Source organism: Echiichthys vipera (genome assembly GCF_963691815.1).
Source record: "Echiichthys vipera genome assembly, chromosome: 8".
Taxonomy (NCBI): domain Eukaryota; kingdom Metazoa; phylum Chordata; class Actinopteri; order Perciformes; family Trachinidae; genus Echiichthys; species Echiichthys vipera.
Genome location: NC_139833.1, coordinates 22,824,722 through 22,849,324, shown reverse-complemented (window position 1 = coordinate 22,849,324; position 24,603 = coordinate 22,824,722). Strand labels below are relative to the sequence as shown.

The 24,603-nt window shown below is 39.5% G+C and overlaps 1 protein-coding gene across 1 annotated transcript; it reads left to right on the top strand.

Annotated features, from left to right (window-relative positions):
- Nucleotides 1-1,229: 1,229 nt before the first annotated feature.
- On the top strand, nt 1,230-16,444 carry slc6a3 (solute carrier family 6 member 3; the record flags this gene model as incomplete). The annotated part of the gene is made up of 15 exons (XM_083918052.1): nt 1,230-1,316; nt 1,756-1,966; nt 3,092-3,223; nt 5,303-5,519; nt 7,117-7,255; nt 7,755-7,889; nt 10,090-10,193; nt 11,102-11,226; nt 11,792-11,904; nt 12,329-12,457; nt 12,663-12,762; nt 14,313-14,413; nt 14,996-15,163; nt 16,171-16,242; nt 16,421-16,444. The coding sequence occupies 15 exons, from the start codon at nt 1,230-1,232 to the stop codon at nt 16,442-16,444; spliced, it is 1,857 nt and encodes a 618-aa protein (XP_083774178.1).
- Nucleotides 16,445-24,603: the final 8,159 nt, after the last annotated feature.

Here is a 24,603-nt window from a genome sequence, read left to right as displayed (position 1 = left end):
GGGGATGATTGATTCTCATACAAGAGTGGTATCGCAGACATCTCCGTACCAGACCACAGGGTACTCTGGGCTCTGTGTGTCTGTCACTGGAGAAAAGGAGGGTTGGAGGGCTTTCTACAACTCTTCATAGATCCTGTCATCTCCTGTCTTACTCTGACTCTATCTCTTACTGTCTTTCTTTTTCTTTCAGTTTCTCTAAACATTTTTGCTTCAGTCTTTGTCTAACTTATCAAGGACGATCTGCGTGAATATGGTCAATATCAGTTTGCCGTGCACTGAAGAACACCAGCACAACTGGAATTAAATTGTCCAAACGGGAGGTTTCACCTGTCATACTTTAAAGGTCAGTGTTTTTGTGTCTTTGAAAAATGTTAATTTTGTGACTTCAATCATAATTATCCTTTAATTATGGATTATTATCCATTTTATGATTGTAATATTTGTATTTGTAATGGTAATGCATTTGGCTGTAATCTATGGTGGTTTTTGTTGTGTTATGGCGGAAGGACATTTACAGAAGAAAATATGGAATTTGTCAACATTTTTAGCAATTTAGTGGCGAGGTAACAAAGGTTTAAATGATGGTTGTTGTTGGTTGTTACAATTGTTCATTGTTGAAAGTGATGGATATTTAGTTTACAACAACACATTTTAAACTCAGTCTACAAAATGAAAAAGTAAAACATATATATTCTATTGCATAAATTAAAATGATTTGTTTGATCACTTTCTTCGTTTTAGAAATAAACATGGCCTTATACCGTTACATTTTACTAAACATAATTTTAGTGAAAGTTCTGAACAAAATCAGTTGGAGAACATGTTGTGTGGTTAGACATGGTTAGTAGACACTGGGACAAATCTGTCAGCAAAATGGCGTCAACAAGTGTGAAACGAAATGAGCATGCTGTGACGGCCTGGTGGAGATGCTTCCCAACACCCTCCTGTTACCCTCACACCGGATCCATCTCTGCTGCTCTTCTCCACTCTCTTTCTCTTTCTCTATTTCATATAACTCCAAATCTTGAAATGTTGATCAGATTTGCATTTTTTTTAAGTTTCTATTGCTGCATTTCCATGTGATTATGTTTGAAATGATAACTCAATTTCCCAAACAGGGAATAGTAAAGTTCCACCTTGTGTTTTTCTCAAAACTCTTCAGCTGCACCTACCTTCCTTCCTCCTCCACAGACACAGACATCTCACTCCCTAGGACTTTGCAACCCTTCATGCTGATAGAGAGAGTCCCTGTCGGCCTGATGTCCTCAGTTGTAGCCCCCGAAAAACCCACCTCTAACACCATGGGCCCAAAAGAGGTCAGTGCAGATGTGACACACTTGTAGTGTATTAATGGAATGCAATTCAGTCTGATTAACAGAACCTAATTGAATTGCAGCATGGGGCAAACTTCTTCATTAGGTGCATTTCTCTCTGATTTGGTCTGACTTAATTTCTACAGACCTAAAAAGCGTTGGTGGGGAAAAGAACGGTAATGGCAATGAAAGGCACATTTTCTGGAGGCTAAAATAGACTAAATGACTTCTTGAGTAGATTTTTTACAATTAGCTTAGTCAGAGGACACAACATTAATGCTCAACTGGTGCATGAAGCATTGATGAAATGAAGGTGACTTTCACCAGCGGTCGTGTGTTGAAAGTGAGTGAGTAATAAAATAAGAGTGACAAAAAGAGACATGTGTTTTCAGCACCTATTGCATCTGATTGATTTTAAACTCCATGACTTCTAACGCTTCAGGTGGAGCTGATCCTGGTGAAGGAGCAGAATGGGGTTCAATTCACCTCAAGCACTATAGTGGCTCCGACTCCTACTCAGACCCACCCCAGTGGGGAGGAGGAGAGGGAGACCTGGGGGAAGAAAATAGACTTCCTCCTGTCTGTGATCGGTTTTGCAGTGGACCTCGCCAACGTCTGGAGATTTCCCTACCTGTGCTATAAGAATGGAGGAGGTGAGATGGATTAAAGGGGTGAGGAGAGGAAGCCGATGATGGCTTATGTGTATAAGTGGTCCAGGGAATATTGTAGGGTGTGTTTTATGTGAAAGAATAAGATTGTCCTCCACTCCTATGAGAGCAGTGACAGAAAGAGTTGAGGGGTTGATGGTGGAGTGTTTGTGCATGGTTGTGATGATAGAAAAGACGAGGAGAGAAAAATAAAGTATAGATAAAGAGAGATGGTGGAATTTATTCACACGTGCTTGCATTCTGTATATCTTCACCTTCATAAACTATAGACTATTTGCACATGTATGCAATATTTTTTTTCACCCCTTCACAGAGATCAAAATAGGGGGTAAACCACCACAGCTGCTCCGAATAAATTAGCTCTAACAATCACTGCCACTAATTATGGCTGTTTAACATAGAGCTCTCATTACGTTTAAGAGCTATAAATGATACAGTAGTCATAGTCGAGGCTGACTGTATGCCCCTCAAAGGCTGCATGTTGCCATAGTATGTCATGCGGGGGAAATATTCTAGTGTAATTTGAGGCAAATACATTCTTTAAATGATTATTTGGGGCATTTAATGCTTTTATTTGATAGATGACCGAAAATCAGGCGACATAGATGCAGGGAATGACACGAAACAAAGGTTCTTGGCTTGATGCAAACCCTGAACGTTGTGCTTCATGGCACTTTAACCCCTAAGCCACCAAGGTATCCTGGCGTCAAACTGTTTGTAAGAATGTTGATATTCACCATATTTATGTTATCCAGTAATTTATGGTAGATTATGTTATCTCAATAAACCTTGATTAGGCATTTTGTAATTAATCTAAAAAAAGGACCTGAACAATATGCTGTTCAATTACAAAATGATTACTTATAATTCACATGGGATCAAGAGACCTTTCTCCTGAAATGTATGCTTAAAGCATTTTGGAATGTAATTTGACGTGTGTGTGTGTGTGTGTGTGTGTGTGTGTGTGTGTGTGTGTGTGTGTGTGTGTGTGTGTGTGTGTGTGTGTGTGTGTGTGTGTGTGTGTGTGTGTGTGTGTGTGTGTGTGTGTGTGTGTGTGTGTGTGTGTGTGTGTGTGTGTGTGTGTGTGTGTGTGTGTGTGTGCGTGCGCAGGTGCGTTCCTGGTGCCATACTTGTTCTTCATGGTGATAGCGGGCATGCCTCTCTTCTACATGGAGCTGGCTCTGGGACAGTATAACAGAGAGGGGGCAGCAGGCGTCTGGAAGATCTGTCCTATATTTAAAGGTAGGAAGTGGTCAGAGGACACATGTTCACACTGGAGGACTGTACAAACTCTTGACCAGGAATGCTGTCACATGTGTTTTAAATCTGTCTATCATGGTATGTACTTGTCTGTCTGATAATAGACCTTTAATATCAACATGTCTTTCTGTCTGCCCACATGCCTGTCTGTCCACATGCCAGTCTCTTTTGTCTGCTTGTCTGCGTTGAGCGGGCGACAGGCATTGTTTATCCTCCCCAGAACATCAGTTTTTCTTGGCACTCAGATGGAAAGCAAATGTAAATTGGGCTTTTAGACTCTTGTCCTGATAGTCCAAATCTTTCTGTCAAACACTGGCGGTGAGCACTCTCTATGGTACTTTTCAACACATCGATGAGCAAAGCACAGTTCAGGAGAATGCCCTCAAAATGTACATTAATGGAGAAACAAACACTAAAAAGTCAAAGTCATTGGTTGAAAATCGAATACACTTTGCTTGGTTCAACTTTGTTTTCTTTATACACGGTTTAAAAGCTGTGACTTGTGTGTATTCATCCATCTCTTTATTTGCATTATATACCCTGCGTTGGTAAAGTGATGGTTTTACTTTAATGGATATTTAACACCTCACAATGAATCTAAAGATACCACCTCAAATAGCATTATTACCAGCAGAACAGCTGTTGCTTCACAGTATGCTGTCTTTTGTGAGATCATGTACTTGTTGGCCTAAAGGTGGCCCACAGTGTGTACTGTACTCACTCCTTCATGGTGTTTCTGTGTGTCTGAGCATGTGAACATGTGCCGTCTGTTAGGGACCACACTGAGTAGGTTGACGTTCTAATCACACGCTTCAATCTCTCTCTCTGTCTCTCAGCAGGGGAATAACAGTAATTATTCAAATACACACATACACATGCCCATATTGACAGTAATTATTCTGATCAACAAGCTGGTTTCCTCTCGGGGATCAATGCATTTGAAGAAAATGACTGAGAAAGACAGACGAGAGAGAAATGGAGAGATGGCATGGCCGCATGTGGCGCTAATAAGAGGCATCGCTCCCTGAACAAATATCACATCCATATTACAAAAAGAATCAATGAGGCACACTTTTGGTCATAGCTCTTAGCAAAGGTTAACAATTAAATGCTGCCTTAGAAGAGTGGACACTGTTCCAGATTTATGGAAAGGGTAGATGTGTGGATAATTAAGGCGTGGAGAGGCAATCTTTAGAAGTTACAGTGCTTTCTGTGACACCGCAGGCATGTTTCATAGGCTGATGTACTCATACTGAGGGAGAGATTGTGCTCTCTGTGTTTGCTCTGGTGGTGGATTCTGCCATGATGTGATCTATGTTCAGCACACCAATCTGATTCACAATGGACTACTGATTCACAGTGGTTCATAATGACCAAAAGGCTAAATAGTATATATTCTTTTAAGCTTTTAAATATTCCTGCGATTTAAAGACGGGATATTGTGGTAAAAAAAAATGAAGATAAGATTAGCACTACCACTGTCAGGGGTATGTACTGGATATCATTTGGCTCACTGAAAAGGTTACTTAGTGATTAACATATAAGAGTCAAAGGTTTAGTTCCTCGAGAAAGATGATAATGACATGCAACAAAGGTCACCAGACATCATGAACTGTGGTCAACACTTTTTTGTAAGGGGTTACTATGAGCCCAAAAGGTTGGCAATGCATTGTATTACAAAAGCTTATGGTATGTTTGGTTTATGGACGTCTTTATCTGAAAGTAAATCGTAACTATAGCTGCATGTTACTCTAAAATGTATTGCTGTAAAAGTGTAAACTAGTGAAAATGTCAAGTAAAGTATCTGAAACAGTACAGAAGTACAGTACTTGAGTGAATTGACTTAGTTACTTTCCACCACTGGGCATCGTTGCAGTCGTGGAAGTCAGTCATGAAAAGCAGTACTCTGTAACTCAGGAACGACGTAGAAGACATTGATGGGATGTTAGATTCTGCTGAGGTACCCCATTCAGTATCGCAGTGAGTACAGCCACCCCCCCCCCCCCTTCTATCGCTGTCATCAATGCATATAATTATAATCCATTTGTGTGCCCCTAACAGGTGTAGGCTTCACAGTGATCCTTATTTCCCTCTACGTTGGTTTCTACTACAATGTCATCATCTCTTGGGCGCTGTTCTACCTCTTCTCCTCGTTCACCAGTGAGCTGCCGTGGGTCCACTGTAACAACACTTGGAACAGTCCTAACTGCTCCGACTGGGCTGACAACAGCTCAGTCAGTGACATTTACAAGGCCACCCCTGCTCAGGAGTACTTTGAGTAAGTTGACCTGAACTAAGACTATGACATTATTCATTCATTCAAATGTCTCTGGTATAGTTAGTTACAACTACATATATTTATAGTTGATTTGCTCTTGAAAATACTTTGTCATAGTCAAATGTATGAGATGTATGGATGTATTAGCAGCTAATTGGGAATTTGGGGCCCTAAACATGGGGTGACCAAAAAGATGTGACTTCTACCGGTAAAATGGCTTTACAGCACAGTTTTCTATCCCAAGATTAAACAAAACTTAATGTTAATGCTGTCAAGTTAAAACTGTGATTTTAACTTTAAATGATCTATATTTTGTTGAGGTCTTTGAACCTACAGCAGATACATAAACTTCTAAATCACTGCAGTTAAAGGCAAACTTTCCTATGCCCAACTCCTAAAACATTATTGTAAAGCCCAGGCTTTTTCTGTGCATCATCCATCACATTTCCACTGCTGGAAGTGCACAAGAAAAAGTTTGATGCAATGCAGTGAGGGTGTGTAATGGCTCGACACTCTCAGTCTACAGAATAACTGAAGTTACTCTAATTACTATAAACCCTTGACTAAATTTAGTAATGTCTTAGAATATCTCATTATGAATACTTAAAGATAAAAAAACATACCTCAAAATGTACATCATGTTTTCCTCAAAATGGATCCAGTGACTGCAATTAAGTGATGCAGTCTCCCACCCTGTGAGGCTGACCAGGTGTCTCCTATTCCACCAAGTGAGGGGTTGTTCTGTTGTGACAGTTGAGACATTTGATCTATGCCAGTTGAAATGGCAGTGTGCTATTTGCACAGAACCACCTGCAGATAATTTGACCTCATTGGCTGTTCTCATTCAGTGTCATCTGTTAGGCTGCCTCTAAAATAATCTGAATAAAGGCATCAACAATGTTAAATCAGTCAGGTGACATATTATTCACCTTTACAGAATGCAGTATAAAAGCACAATTTGAAATATTTTATTGCCAGTGCAGTTCCCTCATCTTGGCAGGCTGCCACGTTCTTTGAGACCTTTTTAATTTGCTAAAATGGACAATATCACAGTTACAGATGAATTTCTTCATGGGCACCCATCTGGCCAGATTGCTATAGGGTCTTATATGTCTCTTGTCACTGAAGATCCCCCCAAGGTACTGAGCTTCCAACAAGGCCAGGCAATTACTTTTAAGCCAAATTATTCAGGATATCAAGAACCAGATCCAGGTTTATAGCTCAAGTGATGCTTTGAATAATAATGTTGTAGGAACATTTAATATAACATGTATATACGATGGTACTTTATCGTAGCACAATGATATGGGGAAACAGGTGGTACGTCATGGCTTCTAGAATAATATCTGGCATCCCTTTGACTGCTGACCAGACATGGAATTAAAGATTCAACCCTGAGCTCTGGTACACACTGTACTGCATGTGCCTCTGGGAAAACACATGTATCATGTATGCCTTAACACTGTATATCAACATTTGGAACGTATGGATGCAGCTATTTCATATTCATCCCAGTCATCTTCGTTCAGTTTTTCAGTCATGTAAACTGGGACTCAGAAGTGGTCATGGTCCTTACTAGAATATTATCTGTCCTTAGACGAGGGGTGCTACACATACAGGACAGCAATGGTATCAGTGATCTTGGACGTCCACGCTGGCAGTTGACTTCCTGTCTAGCTGTAGTGATTGTTCTGCTCTACTTCAGCCTCTGGAAGGGAGTCAAGACCTCTGGCAAGGTGGGGAATGACACAGTAGCCATGTTTCTTTATGTGAAAACCATAGAAAGTACAGTGACTTCTATCAATGTAGGCTATGGAATCAACTTTTAGAAATGTCTGCCATGTCTTCTAGTGCTTACAAATACATTTCTTTATTACTTACTCCTGGACCAGTTTGAATCCACTAAGCGGCTAAAGATCACTGTTTGTGTGTATAAAAAAATGTATGTTCCTTTTCACTCTCTTGCATGCAGGCGTGTGTGTGTGTGTGTGTGTGTGTGTGTGTGTGTGTGTGTGTGTGTGTGTGTGTGTGTGTGTGTGTGTGTGTGTGTGTGTGTGTGTGTGTGTGTGTGTGTGTGTGTGTGTGTGTGTGTGTGTGTGTGTGTGTGTGTGTGTGTGTGTGTTTGTGTGTGTGTGTTGAAGGCCTTCGAAGGCCTTCTAAGGCCTTCTTTCTCTGTGTATTTGCTTAAGTATTATGTATGTGTGTATGTGTCTGTACCTCATGTGATCCTTTCAGGTTGTGTGGATCACAGCCACAATGCCCTATGTGGTGTTGACTGTTCTGCTGCTCCGTGGAGTCACTCTGCCTGGAGCCATCGATGGCATTAAGGCCTACCTCTCCGTGGACTTCCTGAGACTCTGCGATGCCAAGGTGAGTGTCGACAGGAGAGAAGTGGGGTACAAGTTAGGGGAGAGTGGTCGGGGTGCAGGAAAAGAAGAAAATGAAGCATGGGGATGTAATTGTGGCTGAAAGACACATTAAAGGAATGTTTGGGCATTTTAAAGCTTTAGTCCGTGAAATTTGAGATTTGTTGTTTCTAGTGGCATCTTTGGTAGTAAAATGTAACTGCAGGCGAGTCTGTTCTTTCAGAGCCCTCAATCTTGTCACCTTTACAGTCGCTATGAATGTTTTTTTTTTGTTCTTTTTTAAACTTTGTTGAGACGCTTTCACCTCACTCAGTCTCCTATATGTCAACCTCTTAAATCATTTCTATTATACTTCTGCCCTTACTACAAGCCTGAACAAGCCTGAGAAGTTGGCAGTTAAAACTATGGTCTACATTCTGAAAATCAGTTGAGCCTCTGAGATAGATTTGAAACATGCCGATGCCGACTCTTCTTTCGTTTCTATGGAGTTGACATTTGCTCTTGGTTTCAGCCTTTCCCTCGGTTGATTTATGTTTTCCTCCTACCTTCGCCATTAGGGCAAGCAGAGGCCGCTTGCTGGTATTTTCCTTCTCCGTGATAACAGAAGCTCCGGTAGCTGAGCTGCTAAGCTAATCACTAGCCGCTCAGAGTTTACAGAGAGGGAGGGGGAGACGAAGTGGGACGAGGGATGATGAGGAGCACAGGGAGACGAGGGGATCGGATGGAGGGTACAAGCCAATGGGAGCCTTCCTGGATGGATGACTCCCATTGGTCAATTTCTATGCAGGCCTACGGCTGATAGACGGAATGGATTTTTTGGGTTCTTTTTGCTATTCATTTTGTGTAGATCGGACTACAGGACCATAATCGCTGTATAAAGGATGTTAATAATAATTACCAATATTCCAATATATTTGATCGAGGATATACAAATGTGTTCTTGAATTAAACTGGCAATGGTACATCATAACATTACATCATCACCTGTGTACATTTCATTCTACGTAGTAACAGCATAGGTATCAAGCATAAAAGTTCAAATTACATTCACATATTTTTATTTACATTTTAAAGTATTGCATTAGAGAAGCAACATTTAAGTTGCTGCGGGTGGGTGAAATAATACATCATTAATGCAAGATATATTAATTGCATTCTCTAAAATGTGAATGGAAAAAAGTTGCTTCTACACTGCGCATTTACATGCAAGGAACACAGCGGTGTAACTTCATTGATTATTTTAGAAGCTTAATGTTTAGTTCTCTTTCCTCTGTCAACTTTATAACTACTGGTTTTATGTTTGACTGAATGAAAACTGATGAATATTATTTCATGCAAGATGGGTGAATTATTCTGTATATTTGCAATTAACTAGTCAAATCAAAAAGATTTAACTTGAATAAAATACTGTTTCAGTGTACTTTATTTTCATTCTATAGTCACCAAAATGCAGGAAACAATGTCTCTGTAATTCTAATGTTGCTGGAGGAGGACCCCCAGACATCCCACTTTGGTTTCAAAATCCTCCTGATTTTTGAGGTCTCTAGATTGGCAGGTATTCAACAGGACAGGGAGTAGAAGAATCATATTTGGGTGACACACAACAAATGCAGCACATGCTACACAGCAACCCTGACCAAATTAATCATCTTTCATTTTGATCTACAGGGTTGACAAAAGCCGAAAAGTCTGATGGTGGAGCCATTCGTGAAAATTTAACTTACAACTTTTGAAATCCGAGACATATTAACTCATTCAATCTCCTCTCCTTGTATGCTTCAAACCAAATAATTAAACACATAACAATGTTAAGTACTGTTTGAGAGACATTTGCTCAAGGTATAAAATAAAAGAGAGAAAAATGTACATCTAACCTGTTTCTACGTTGCTGCTATCTGTGAAAGCTGCAATCACAGCAATAAAGAGCTCAATAAGTGAGAATGCAGAACTAAAGGACTCAGTTATGGAGAATGAGATAGGAACCAAGAAGGAGAGCGACAGAGATGCATGGCTGCAATTGGAGAATTAGATTAGATAGATTCATGGAGCAGTAATTTGCAAAATTACCCCCCGTATTCACTAGCGTCTTTCATCTACTGCCGTTGAATGAGTTTCCTGCAATTATCCCTAATAATGGCTTTTTTCCTCTCCTGTGCCTTTTGTTTGCCGCTTCACACAAGTGCGCTTGTTCTGTCGCTCCCCAGGTCTGGATCGAGGCAGCGACACAGATCTGTTTCTCTCTGGGAGTGGGGTTTGGTGTGCTAATTGCCTTTTCCAGCTACAACAAATTCAGCAACAACTGTTACAGGTAAAGACACACAGCGAGAAGGCGGAGGGGATTCACAGAAGCGGACAGACAATAGGGAGTTGCCTCTGCACACACACACATGCGCACACACACACACACACACACACACACACACACACACACACACACACAAACAAACACAGACAGGCAACATTAAGCAGGTGAATTACAATAACCTTTGAAGCTCCTTGAAACCTGCTATGTCTTTGACACCATGTAGTGTAACAGACAGCCAATCAAAACTGTCGCCCTCTTTGAAAATCAGCAGCATCCTACAGCAGGCTTTTATCTCCTTTTTTGTCTTTTTTGCCTTTTTTGATTGATTTTATTCAATGATTAAAAATGTTTCTGATAACCGACACATGGCTCTGTCCACCCTGAGGATTCTTCCTCGAAATCACCAGAAAAAAATCTCTGCAAAAATGGCTGACTTTAAAAAGTAATGAATAATTGCACATTTTCTGTAAATTTAGTTTTCTTATTTCCCTTTCATACACATCCACACACCAAGTTCTTATTCAACACTTACCAACTCATCTATCTTTTTATTTTCTTTAATTACTTAATCATTTTTACAATTGAAGGATGTTAAAGTTGGATTATTTCATCTATTTAATTGTCTGGCAAAAGCATGACTTGTCACATCTGACTAATCCTCACACTCTATAGAGGGTCTCTAAACTATTCTGCAGCCCAGGCTCATTACAGCAAGCTGTCATAGTTTTCATTTAAAAGCCAAGACAAAACAGGCCTCATCCACCCCTGACATACTCTTGAATTGACTGACTGGTCAATTATGCTGATATTGACTGTGTGTTGGCTAATGACTGATTGATGACTTTTTTTTTTTTTACATTCTCATTCTGGACTGTTTTTTTTTTTCATCTCATTTGATCTCATCGACCCAGAGACGCCATCATCACCAGCTCCATCAACTCTTTAACCAGTTTCTTCTCCGGATTTGTGGTCTTCTCCTTCCTCGGGTACATGTCCCACAAGCACAATGTAGCCCTGGACAAAGTCGCCAGAGACGGTATGGTATTATGTGTCTGTATTTTTAACGTGGCTGTGTTTTAAAGTGTTAATATGCTATTTATGGTGTAGCTCTTTTGAGGCAGATGATAAAGGCCTTTCCCTCAGCTTTAAAAATGATAGGAAACAACATATGACAGTAATGTGGTATAAGAGAAATAAGAGAGAAAGGTAGGCCATATATTACTATATATAACTCACAAAAGTCAGCTTTTTGTATTATTCTGTGATGGGTGCTATTAAATGACACTACAAAGAGTATAGTAGAAGAAGGATAACGGGCATTTTTTAATGATTCCACCTTTAATTATTTAAGATAAGCTATCTTTAGTTGCAAGGATTGTAATTAATGAAGAAAACCCACATGAACCTGATGAATGCATTTAAATGGCACCGATGCTGGAACTGTGCTGCTTTGTTTTTTTTTTTACAACATGTACCTACATTTATGTAAGATCTACTCGTGTGTGTGTGTGCGTGCGTACGTGCGTGCGTTCGTGCGTGCGTGCGTGTGTGTGTGTTTTAGCAGTTTTCTCCATTCCTTACATGAATTTATTGTTCTGTAGGTGCTGGTTTAGTGTTTGTAATTTACCCAGAAGCCATTGCAACATTACCTGGATCATCAGTGTGGGCGGTCATCTTCTTCATCATGCTGCTGACACTGGGCATTGACAGTGCCGTGAGTATGCACACACACACACACACACACACACACACACACACACACACACACACACACACACACACACACACACACACACACACACACACACACACACACAAACACAAACACAAACACACACACACACACACACACACAAACACACACTCATGCACCTGTAATTTCAGCCTGGCGATAAGTGCCTTTTCCTTATTTATGACATAAATTGTGTCTGACAGTTTGTGATGATGTTGCAATATTTCTGGACTGAAATGGCAGCCTGCTTTTCAGACGTGCATTGGACAAAATGTGAAACAAACAATTTTCATTTGCAGTCCGTATATAGCAATAGCGTAATCAAAATTGGGACCTCTACAGTGATTCAGCAGCTCAATTCTCACTGACGTTGTGATAATTCTAACTTGTGTGTCTTCTGTTGTAGATGGGAGGCATGGAATCAGTGATCACAGGGCTGATTGATGAGTTTAAATGCCTCCACAAGCATAGAGAGCTGTTCACCCTTTTCATTGTTGTTGCCACCTTCCTCATATCCCTCTTCTGTGTTACAAATGCAAGTATCATCAACTACATGGGTAGTCATACAATTTCATACATATATTTGATCATTTTCACAAAGTCTGGTTGTCCTATTAATCAAATGATATCTGCAAATACAATGCAGCAATAGTTATTACTGTAACCAGTTTAATAAAGCTTGTTACGTATAACAACACAATAATTCAAACATTAATCATATTTTCTCTCTCTTTCTTCAGGGTGGGATGTATGTGTTCACCCTGCTGGACCACTTTGCGGCAGGAACATCGATTCTCTTTGGAGTGCTTATTGAAGCCATCGGTATCGCATGGTTTTATGGTGAGAAAGATGGATGGGAGGAAAGGAAAAGAAAAACAGATGATTCAGGTTTTCATGGTCAGCAAAGCTGATGCTATATTAAGAGCTTGATGAGAAATCTCTTGGTTTAGGTGTGCTGTGCCACAATACAACATAGTTCTATTAGACGTTAGGTCAGCTAGAAAGTCTATTCTCATTAATGGTGTTGGCCTCTTCAGTTTCTGTGCATGTGCTGTCAAGGTACAAGGATATGCTGTAGCTCTGCTGCTCATAAGAGCTCAGTGAGGGTAAATCGCCTGTGTTCTGAACACTGCCAGTGTTACCTCTGTGTTCACGCAGCAGTAGTGAGCCTCCACATAAAGAAAATTGCAGCTGGGAACAATTCCCATTTGTCATGGATAGGAGTCAGCTGTCTAATAGCTAGGTTGGAGATTGTTGTGGGTGGCAAGTGGGGGAGCCATCAAAGTCAATTTCTCTCCAGATGTCTAAATTCTATCTATACAATTTTTCATCATCTCTACAGTGTTATTTGTTGTATGTATGTATCAACATCTATAAATTACTGTTTAATTCTGCTTGAGATGAGAGAATTTCCTGGAGTGAATGGCGTAACGCCGGGGTGATTATTCATCTACTTTTGAGCACAACATGGATGAAATAATTAAATTGCGTAGGGTTAAAAAAATATTCATACTAGATGTAAGGGACCCATTATTTCTTGATTAGTGATCTCTTATGGTTCTGTAAATTATTACCCATTTTCCTCCTTTTTCTTTTTTTCTTGTTTTATTTGTAAGTCATTAGCTGAAGACCAACTCCTTTATGATGAGTATTTTCCTTTGCATGCATCCTCACCTACAGTACCAGCAGCTGAAAACAAAACTTTTCATAATATAGTAGTATGAAAAACTCATCAACATTTTAATACTCCAGGTACACAAATATTATAAAAACAATCTAAAGGTCAGGGAAAATGGTTGACCTGACTTGTGTATTGAGTTCCTTGTCTCATGTGTACTAAACCTGACTGTGGAGAGATCCATAAAGGGCTAAATACTAACCAGGCCTCAGGCGGCAGGGTCAACATATTGCCCCACTTCAGTGGGTCTCAACCTTGGCAAGCCAGATAAATCAAGCCTAAGGCTTTAGTGGGCCTTTTTTCCCGATCCTCATAACTGCTGACAGGAACCCTTGGCCCCTGGCCACTGTGGTCTTTTGCTCTGCAGTCCACTACACGAGTACATTCAGTTGTACTGAAAATCTGGCCGTCAGTCTGGATATATCCCTCTGCAGTTAGAGATGGCTTCCAGGCAGGAAGAATAAACATGAACAGCCATATTTACGAGACAAAGAAAGTCCTGATGAGGTAACAATGGTATAATAGCTCTTTGCAACTGGCTCTGCAGAGTGACTTTAGTCACTGCAAATGGTTAAACTGTGAACTATATATATTTTTTTTTTAACCTGTTGAATCATTAATTTTAATTTATGAATTGCTGACATTTAAGTTTAGTAAAGGCTGTATTTAACCATGTCTTGGAGGTAATGTCGAGTATTTCCATGTGTTTTAGGAGTGGATCGATTCAGTGATGACATTGAGGAGATGATTGGCCAGCGACCAGGCATGTACTGGAGACTGTGCTGGAAGTTTGTCAGCCCCTGCTTCCTCCTGGTGAGTCTGTGCACAGATGTATTGTACAGTGAAACCCAAATCAAGACATATTAAAAAATAGATAACAGGATACAAGTATTGGGGCTGAAATGAATCTCACTTTTATATGCTTGGGGCCCATTTACAACAATAAACAAACCTACAGCCAAAAAAAAAAATCCAATTTGTTCAACCATGACTCCTCTCTCCCTTGTACTCAGTCTTTAGCCACTATATACTGTATCCAAGAGTGAAGTGATTATACTGAGTGAGAGTCAAACAGACCAGCCCATATGCTATATGCTGTATTTCCCTGTGAGGGTGAGAGGGGCTGCTCGATTATGACAAATAATAAGAATCAGGATTATTCGTTCCAATATCATTATTATTTAAATGATTACTCATTCATTTTGGAAACATCATGTATAGTTTTTATTTAACTTTTAGAAAGAAATGTATTTTTAAATGTAGTGTTTCTTTAATATAAATCAACTGAAAAACATAAAATAAGTGTGGAAAAATGAGAGATGAGGAAATTAACTGTGAATCTTTTCAAATGCTGCTTCCTCAGATCTTTTGTATTCAAATGATTTTCTTTCATAGTTCATGGTGGTGGTGAGCTTCGCCACATTCAACCCTCCAAACTACGGAACCTACACATTTCCTCCCTGGGCTAACATGGTCGGTTGGTGTCTGGCCATTTCCTCAATGTCAATGGTGCCTCTTTATGCCATCTACAAACTCTGCACACTGCCTGGAAAGTTTTGTGATGTAAGTCAGAGCTGTGAGTCCTTGGCAAAAATGGAGTTATGGAAAATGAGCTGTTGTTATTTCTAGTATAAATGTTAAAGTCCCGTAATATTAAAAGCATTTTGTAAATATTTTGCTTAGCGTGGATTCCTCACAAAAAACTCAGAGAAAGGGCTGGAAGCACAGCTACTCTTTCTCCCTCATTGAGAAATTGTGCATCTGGCCTTACACTCGTGCTAGGTTTACTCTTCTGTGAATATATTCTGCTAGTTTCTGACCAAGATTGACGCGCAGGCCTCATTTGAAAGAGAAGCGCACAGACCGCACATCAAGATGACTAAAAACATTGGAGAGAGTCAGCCATAAGCCTACATGTTTTAACCAGCTTCAGGGAGGAGGCAGCAGAGCCCCTTGGGCGGATTGCCAAATAGTGGTAAGGCGGGTGTGACTCGCCGAGCACTGCGGTTGGATGGACAGACACGAAGCCCTGGCTGCCTGCCCATGGAGCTAATGTGAGCGATCTGACTAAGTTATAGTCTTGGCGTCCTGAACCCGGCATTAGTCAGACCCAGACTCAAATGAGGAATCTGTTGTGCACTAAAATTGGTGACTAGCAGACATATCAGAATGGTAAGTGTAGTTAGCATCTTTTAATGTATTTCTGTTTATGTTAGCCTGTAACTGGCAGTGGCTGACAGCTATGATAGCAGTGTGTCCGCTCTGCGCTGGAGGTTTCAGGTTTATGATCCGGTGTTGTGTTGACGCAGCGATTGGTTTCCTGGGATGCGTGCACAGACATCTCCTCCTTCATGAGAGGAATGGGAAAACACCTGTCTAGTGACAAACTTTGCTCAGATACAAGTCATTTTAATCAATGTCAGACATTTACAGTAAGAGGACAGAAACAGAAGAAAAATACATTTTTGAATGGAGGTGTACTTTAATCTACTATTTAAGATCAACTATTCTTTTTAAATATTTAACTTACAACTTCAATCAATTTCTCCCATCCCTTTCCTCTGAAACAGAGACTAGCATACGCCATCACCCCAGAGACCGAGCATCATTTGGTAGACAACGGGGAGGTTCGGCAGTTTACAGTAAGTGCTGGCTTAATTATGGTCCATTTTTCATTGTATCCTCAGTATTGTTTATTGCTGTTGTTGGCAGAAACATCACGTCTGCATGTTTGGATTTTGGTTTTGGAATTCATATTAATAATATCACCAAATTTTAGCCTAGTTTTATTTCATGGGCATATTCTGTTTTTTTCTACAGCTGCATCACTGGTTGGTGGTCTGAAAAGGAGAGAGAAAGAGAAAGAGAGAAAGAGACAGAGAGAGAGAGTTGGTGGATGAATGCATGCACAGCAAAGGTCTGAAGAACTAGGAGGAAGAAACAAATAGATCACGGTGGTGGTGGAAGCAGTTTAAAAGTGCCGACAAAACAAGCCAGACATTGTAGTGTGTTTTAATTTCAACAGTGGATGTGTGAAGCTGTGCATTGACCCTCTGCACCATTGTGTGTGTGTGTGTGTGTGTGTGTGTGTGTGTGTGTGTGTGTGTGTGTGTGTGTGTGTGTGTGTGTGTGTGTGTGTGCGTGTGCGTGTGCGTGTGCGTGTGCGTGTGCGTGTGCGTGTGCGTGTGCGTGTGCGTGTGCGTGTGCGTGTGCGTGTGTGTGTGTGTGTGTGTGTGAGACACTGGTGAATGGGATTCAGTCACTTAACGTGGTGTTCAGACTGCTTCTTCAATAAATACAAAACTTTTTCTTTCTGAATGGAATTGGAATGGTATTTTTTCTTAAGTGTGTTGAGTAGAAAAATCAATATTTTATTTATGTTCATGGGGTGAGATGTTGAGTTACACTCTACATCTGGGAGTTTGCCGCATCATTTTTTGGAAATACCTTTTTTATTATAACTTGTATTCATATATCTCAGTCAATTATTGTCAAGCAGTCGTGGGGTTTTCTATTTGATTTCCAATGTGTCATTTTGGATGAAAACAATATACATGCAAATACTAAACTCTTTTTTGAAGTCAGAAATGTCATGAATGCCACAAGTTTCACTGAATCCCAGTCCGTCTTATTTATTTATGTATGTATTTATTTAATGACTTTTTAAAGACTGTTATAATACAAAATACACTTACTTTCGTTTACGTCAAACCAATGTAAAGGAAAAATACATCAATAGACCAAAATAACATCACCTGAATAAACTAAAACTATGTCTGAATAATCATTGCCTGAGCTTTCTCACTGAGGACACATCAGTTACAAATCAATAGTATTGATTTTCTGAAAATAAGTCACTTCCTCTTACTGTGTTCCTGCTTTTAGTCGCGTTGCATGGACAAAAAAAAACACAATCTGACCAGTATTGTTGTCAAGTATTTTTCTTCTTTTTTCTGAAAACTGAACACTTTCATTCAGTCACATGGGTGAATTATTTTTACTAAAACTGACATACAGACATAAATATGTCTAAACAGCTGCCTGAAGCCTTGTCTGTCTAATTAATAAATTAACACTTGCTCTAAACTTTCAACCTGTCAATTTCCAAATAACACACTGGCAAAAACAACATCATTAGCCACACCGCTAATTTAATCAACCAAAGACTAAAATTATTTTCTTTCTTTGATCAATAGACCACTTGATTGTTATCTTTATCTTACTGGTTCAATCTCTCCTCCCCATATTAACAATTTAATGCCAATGCACATTTTATTGCTTTTGTGTTTTTATCCCCACAGAGTTCAAGGTGGTAATTTGAAAGCTATGGCCGTAACATTTCCAGTAAGCATAAAGCTTTAATTTGACCGTTTACAGAATTTTATTTAGTGTTTCAAGACTGTTTCAAACGCTGCTTTTTATTGAACTGCAAATGAATAGTGTGTAATGTAATAAATGAAGTTATTTAACTTATATATGTATAAGTAAATGTAATGTAGAGGGGCTTGTATCGTATTGTACTGTATGATATTGAATAATAAGATCAACAAGATTATATATATGAATTATTGCTTTGTTACTGTGAAGTTGATACAATTAGCCTTAAGGATATTGGTGAGAATATTTCTTCTCATCAACTCTTAAATCAGAGACTATGAAAAAAACTGGTCAGCAATGACTTGTTATTTCCTTGTTGTATATGTAACACACCGAAGGGTTAATTATGTCCCAAATTGTATGCCTGTGCTGATGTACTTTACCTTGTGGTGTTTCTGACTGTATGGCTTTGTTTTGTACTGTCAATAAAGTATAATTAATTAAATTATGACATGTAAGTTGCGATTTCTTTAATTTATTTTTGTGATTTCTGTGAGATTTGTATCCCTTTCTCTTTTACGGACTGCAGTAGTTTCATAGGTCAGAAACTGACACATGTATATCAAACTGCATCCTGGTTAATTTGGCATTAAGCCAACAAGGTAGAATGACCACTCAAAGTACATTTCATTACCATTATAACATTTTGGATTTGATTCTTGAATGTAAACAAACCAAGATCTGTTGGTTAAAAATGTATTTAACATGATTCATACTCCTGGATAGTAGTAGATAGTATACTGTTCACAAGTATGTCACCTGGCCTGCACATACTGTACACTAACCTTTTTCCACAATTACTGTGATATTAAATAACATACAACTTAATTATACCACTGTAATAACAATAACAACAACAACAACAACAACAATACCTTTGTTTATAAAGCAATTTTTAAAACAAGTTACAAAGTGCTTTAGTTTAAAAATATATATTTTTAAATGGTAACAAAGAAAAACAGTAAACAGTTGGTAAATATTAACTGTACTCAAAAGAACAGTCATCAAAGTTGTAACGCGCTACAATACGTTCCAACGAGTAGGTTTCCTTTTTCAAGCTGTAGAAGTATAATACCCAAAAGTCTTAAAATGGTATTATCATTAGTAGCAAAAGTGTCAGGGTTTATCTGCAGCACAAAATTAATAAAGGTGTATCATCATCACCATCATAATGTTTTAATGTTGTGAAAATTTCAGACATTGGGTGTATTATGACTTGGATGGAAGACATGCACATGGATAGGTAGAAATAGGGAGACAGAATGACAGCCCTAATGTAGTGAAGAGTACCTATAATTGTTGTGAGCTTTTTCAAGATGGGTCACCATGACCCTGAATCAACAAAGTTCATTAAAGTAACCAAAGACTCAAAATACACTGTCACCGCACAGACAGAATACCCAATATCCACAGCAGACAGCATTTAGGGATGATTGATGTCTAAAAAGCTTTCGGATATATTGACGTCTGGTCTAACCAGTGTGTGGCAAATGATAGTCATTCTTTAGTTAGGTACTTTTAAGGTCTATACCATTGACCTTTTGCAAAAGGAACCAGTCATATTTATTTAGGGCAGGGCAGTCTACCTCCTGTTGTGCGTGTAGGCGTAGAGTCCTATAATTATAGTCTTGCTCAGTAGTTACTCATTAAAGATTTTTTTTTTAAATGGAATCTCAAAAGAGGAAAATACAGATATAAATACTTTGTTTATACAATGTGTCATATTTTTCATTTCACCGTATTTCATTCTTGACCAAGCGCAAAATCCCCCTGCAGCATTTGTTCCTGTGCTTAGAGGATCTTAAAGCAGGCTGCAGCTGGGAAGAGGGAATCCCTATTGCAACAAATACATTAATTGTATTTCATTTTTAACCCTCCTGTTATGTTCCGGGTCAATTTGACCCGTTTTAAAGTTTGAAGATCTAGGAAAAATAGTTAAAAGTATTTTTTCAGTATGAAACTTCTTCTGCTTGCCTTAATTTGTGTAATCAATATATAATATAAAAAAGGTTCATCTCACATATTTGCAACCACGTCCTGCATGTTTATATCACATGGATACTGTTCAGGTCAATTTGACCCGACAGTCAAACTGAAGGCAAAAGAGTGTCAGAAATGTCAGACTATTTCTTTCTCTGCAACTTTGAGACATGTTTCAGCCCAATCTCTCTCTCTCACACACACACATACACACACACACACAGGTGCAGGTGACTTTTGACGGGAACCATTTATGTTCTTGCGAGAAAACTCCACCCACATTCACTGGAAACTCAACAGGGGAGGGGCAAAACATATAAAAGATTACCTGCATGGGAGTCCTACCAACATTACACTCTGTCAGGCAGACCTTTACAAAATGAGCAGCAGAAGCAAAAGGATGACAGTCCAGGAGGCTCTGGAAGAAATCATTGATCATGACAGTGAAATAGAGGAGGATGTGTCTGAAGATGAAGACTGTCTCGAGCTGAATTCGGATTCAGATGATTCTGATTTTGAACCAGATGAGGGAATTGCTATTCCTATTCCTCCAAGCATGACATTCATGTCAAAAAATGGTCTTCAGCCCCAAATGTGTGTCAATGTGTGTCATAATAAAGACAGTGCTAGGTCCCACTGGATGGCAGTGACTTGTGTGACTGACATCAAGTCAGCTTTTGAGCTGGTCATGCTAGATTTAGTACAGAAAATAATTCTGGAAATGACCAATCTAGAAGCGAGGCGTGTTTTGGGGGAGAAGTGGTAGGAGCTAGACAAAACACATTTTGATGCGTATTTGGGGCTCCTCGTCCTGGCTGGGGTCTATAAGTCGAAGGAGGAATCGACAGCCAGTCTGTGGGATGCAGAGACAGGCAGGGCTATATTTCGAGCCACAATGTCTCTGGAGAATTTTCACATTTTCTCCAGAGTAATCCAATTTGATAATCGAGAGACAAGGGCTGGTAGATGGGAGAGAGACAAGCTGGCAGCTATTAGGACAGTGTGAGACAAGTGGGTAGAGCAACTTCCACTACCCTATAACCCAGGCCCTAATATCACAGTGGATGAAAGGCTGGTGGCATTCAGAGGTCGCTGCCCATTTAGGCAATACATTCCTTCCAAACCAGCTATGTATGGGATAAAAATCTGGGCAACATGTGATGCAAACACCAGCTATGCATTGAACATGCAGGTTTACACTGGAAAGCCGGTTGGAGGAACCCCAGAGAAGAATCAGGGCACAAGGGTCGTGCTCGACATGTCACAGGGTTTCAGGGACAATTTTTTCACAAACTACAACTTGGGTTGGGAGCTTCTGAGGAGAAAGCTCACAATGGTCGGAACTGTCCGAAAGAACCGGACTGAACTCCCAGCCGAGCTGCTGGTAATCACGAACAGGGCCCCTCAATCTTCCATGTTTTTTTCCTTCACAGAGACCACAGCCCTAGTGTCTTACTGCCCCAAAAGGGGAAAAAATGTTGTGCTCATGAGCACTCTGCACAAAAATGCGGAAATCATGTATTTTTTTTCTGCGAAAAACTAGTGAATAGTGAATTATCATAATTGGACCATTTCCCTGTTAGAGGTAAGTAACACCATTGCACTAAATATTGACAGAATAGTTGGTAATGGAGTTAGTAATGAAATATTAAAAATGCTTTTTAGGATTTTGGGGGTTTTGGCCATCTTTTGGATGATTAAACATGCACCGGGTCAATCTGATCCCAGAACAGCATTGCTGTTCCGAACAAATGAACATAACAGGAGGGATAATTATCTTCAGTTTAATGAGAGGGGTTTTAAATGTAAATATTCACTTTGTAATTGTTCTCTGTAACCCAAAACAATTACCCACTCAGCAGTTCTCTAAAGTTGGCCCACTAGCTTTCATAGAACAAATCAGATGAAAATGTTACATTGGCATTAAGCTACATTCATAGAGGACAAATGGTGTTGTAAAAGTAGAGAATTGACTGGATATTAACAACTTACTCAAACTTCAATGATGTTACCCATACCATTAACTGTCTCTCATTATTCGTACATTGACTATGACATGGGGGGGGGTCCTTAAACAATCTAAATGTTTTTTTTTTCTTTTTTGATGACACCTTTCCTCCATTAGTTAAAACTGGTAACGTAAGGTGCTCTGGCACATGTTAGCTGTGTGGTTTTCCAAATGTTGTCAAGATAGAATTGCAAAGCAATTTTGGCCATGCCATTATCACATCCCATAAACAACAGCAATTATGTATAATTGCATGTCTTGCCACAGGAAAGGATATACACGAGGCGGAAGGAAATGGGATTTTCTTATTCAGAGGTGCTCTGCACTTTATGATATTAGATTTGTCTCAACATTACCCAGGGTTCCATCCAAATGTAGGGCAAATTTGAATGTAGTTTTCAGAAAATATGCAAATGTATTCACGTTTCCCTGCAAATTTTAGTTGTTGGTTCATCGAGATAAGCAGCAGGTGGTACTTATCCTCCAGTCAAGTGCCATAATACTAAATATGGCATTTAGTTTGATTAATGTATCAATTCGATGAAGATTAAAGTATTCTCATTGCTCTACACAGATCTGGTGTTTTCCTCTGCCCCATTTTCCATCTCTTCCGTGAAGCAGAAGCTTGAAAGTGGACATGGTTGGAAAGAAAAGAAAATGTGCCCACCCCTACCCTTTGGACAGACCTTCACAGGTCTGTTGGAGGGTTCAGACTTGGTTTTAAGGTTTAGGTTGAATTTGGTTTGGGTAAGGGGCTAGGGAACATTATCTCAACAGGGCTTCTCTCAAGTGTGTGTGTGTGTGTGTGTGTGTGTGTGTGTGTGTGTGTGTGTGTGTGTGTGTGTGTGTGTGTGTGTGTGTGTGTGTGTGTGTTGACCCTGTGTAAGGCTTGTTTTTTGTTGTACACCGCCTTCTGCTGACAAAACACCTGTACTACACATCACTCCTCCTGTTCACCATCAAATATGGCAGCAGTCAACATGTTCGGGCAGCACCACAGATGCCTGAGTCAAAAAAGAGGAGACATCTTTGGCTTATCTTTGCCAAAGGAGCCATGCTGAGAACGATTGTCAATCCACTGGTTAAAAATCAAAGTTCAATCAATTCATGAACTACACATGAATTCTAACTTTGTCCACTGTTCATTGTCCATCCATAGATTTAATCACTGCTATGTCCTTATCCATAAGGCAATACTTAACACGCTTACGTTGTATATGTAAAACTATATCTTTAGCCTCACCATCTTATGCTGTCATATACCTAGTAATACATTTCTTCCTGCCTTTAAGATCAGATAAGATAATGCTTTATTAGTCCCACAGTGGGGGGATTTACAGGGTTACAGCAGCAAAACAGGATAGTGCGGATAACAAAAGCATCAGTAGCAGATGCTAAATACAATAAAACAAAATAACAGTTAAAAAAGCTACAACTAACTTCATTTAGATGAGTCTCTATAAAGTAGCTCCTTCTAAAATCATAACATAAATCATAAATTCAAAGCTAGATTCCAGTTTGTTGTTGTATACTGTACATGGTATCTTATTAAGAAATACTGTACCTGTAAGTTATCTGCAGCTCCCCTGCTTAACAATAACAGTAAATAAAACAGCACCATCATGTGGCCGCAAGTGAAAACCACATCTAGTTGAACTTTATGAAGTGCACCAGTGCAATCGAATGTATGCTGGCAGAGCTGCTGTAAATCACAAGCCAGATAAGTGTGCACCCTAAACATTTTATATCATATAGCTACATCTGCTTCACTGTGTTCTATTGTTAGTAATGCTGCAGCTGATTGCTGCTCATGATGAAGGAGATCATAGCGACAATAAGGTGAAGGAGAAGACGAACATGTTTGCATGCATTTACACTTAACACAAAAAAACAAACAACAACCAATACTTAGGCTAATCCAGACTTTTAATTGTATTCATTAAAATGGCTTTTAATAGCTGTGACATTAAACGTGCCACTTGACATTTATGTACAGCCTAAAAGGACAGAGAGTACAGATCTTTCTGTTGTCACGCAACACAATTATAGTACACAAAACAAACATGTTTTTTGTCCCACTTTCGGGATGTCAACACCGGTTTCCAATTGGTCTCTTGATGCCCAATTAATTTTCTCACATGGCTGTTGGATAGTTTTACACCATCTTAGTCTTATAAAGTTTCCACTTTTGCTCTGCACACATAGCTCTTCATACATCTTTGATTATGTTTCTTACACACTGACAGTGTTCATTTTATTAAATAACTATTGTTTCTCATCACTTAATGATTGACTACCTGTTGATTGCGGCTCTGTGAAGTCCCTGGTAATCGGTGGGAGAGAATAGCGGCGTGTTCCCATAGATACATCCCAACAGATGAGCCCCCATGATACCCTGCCTACTTCGTGGGGAAACTACAGAGACCCGTTAGGCGATCACCATCACTTGCTGCGCTGCACGAGAAGCGGACTGCACCGCTTCCTCCGCCGCGGATTGATTTTCTGCAAAACGTATGCATAGTTTACATTTAACGCCAGGACACATCAGCAGTTTTTAATGCATGTGCTCATATTTATGTATTTATTTATGCACGAACTTACTCTTTAACCCGTGAGTCGTCTTTCGCCCTGGACGCCT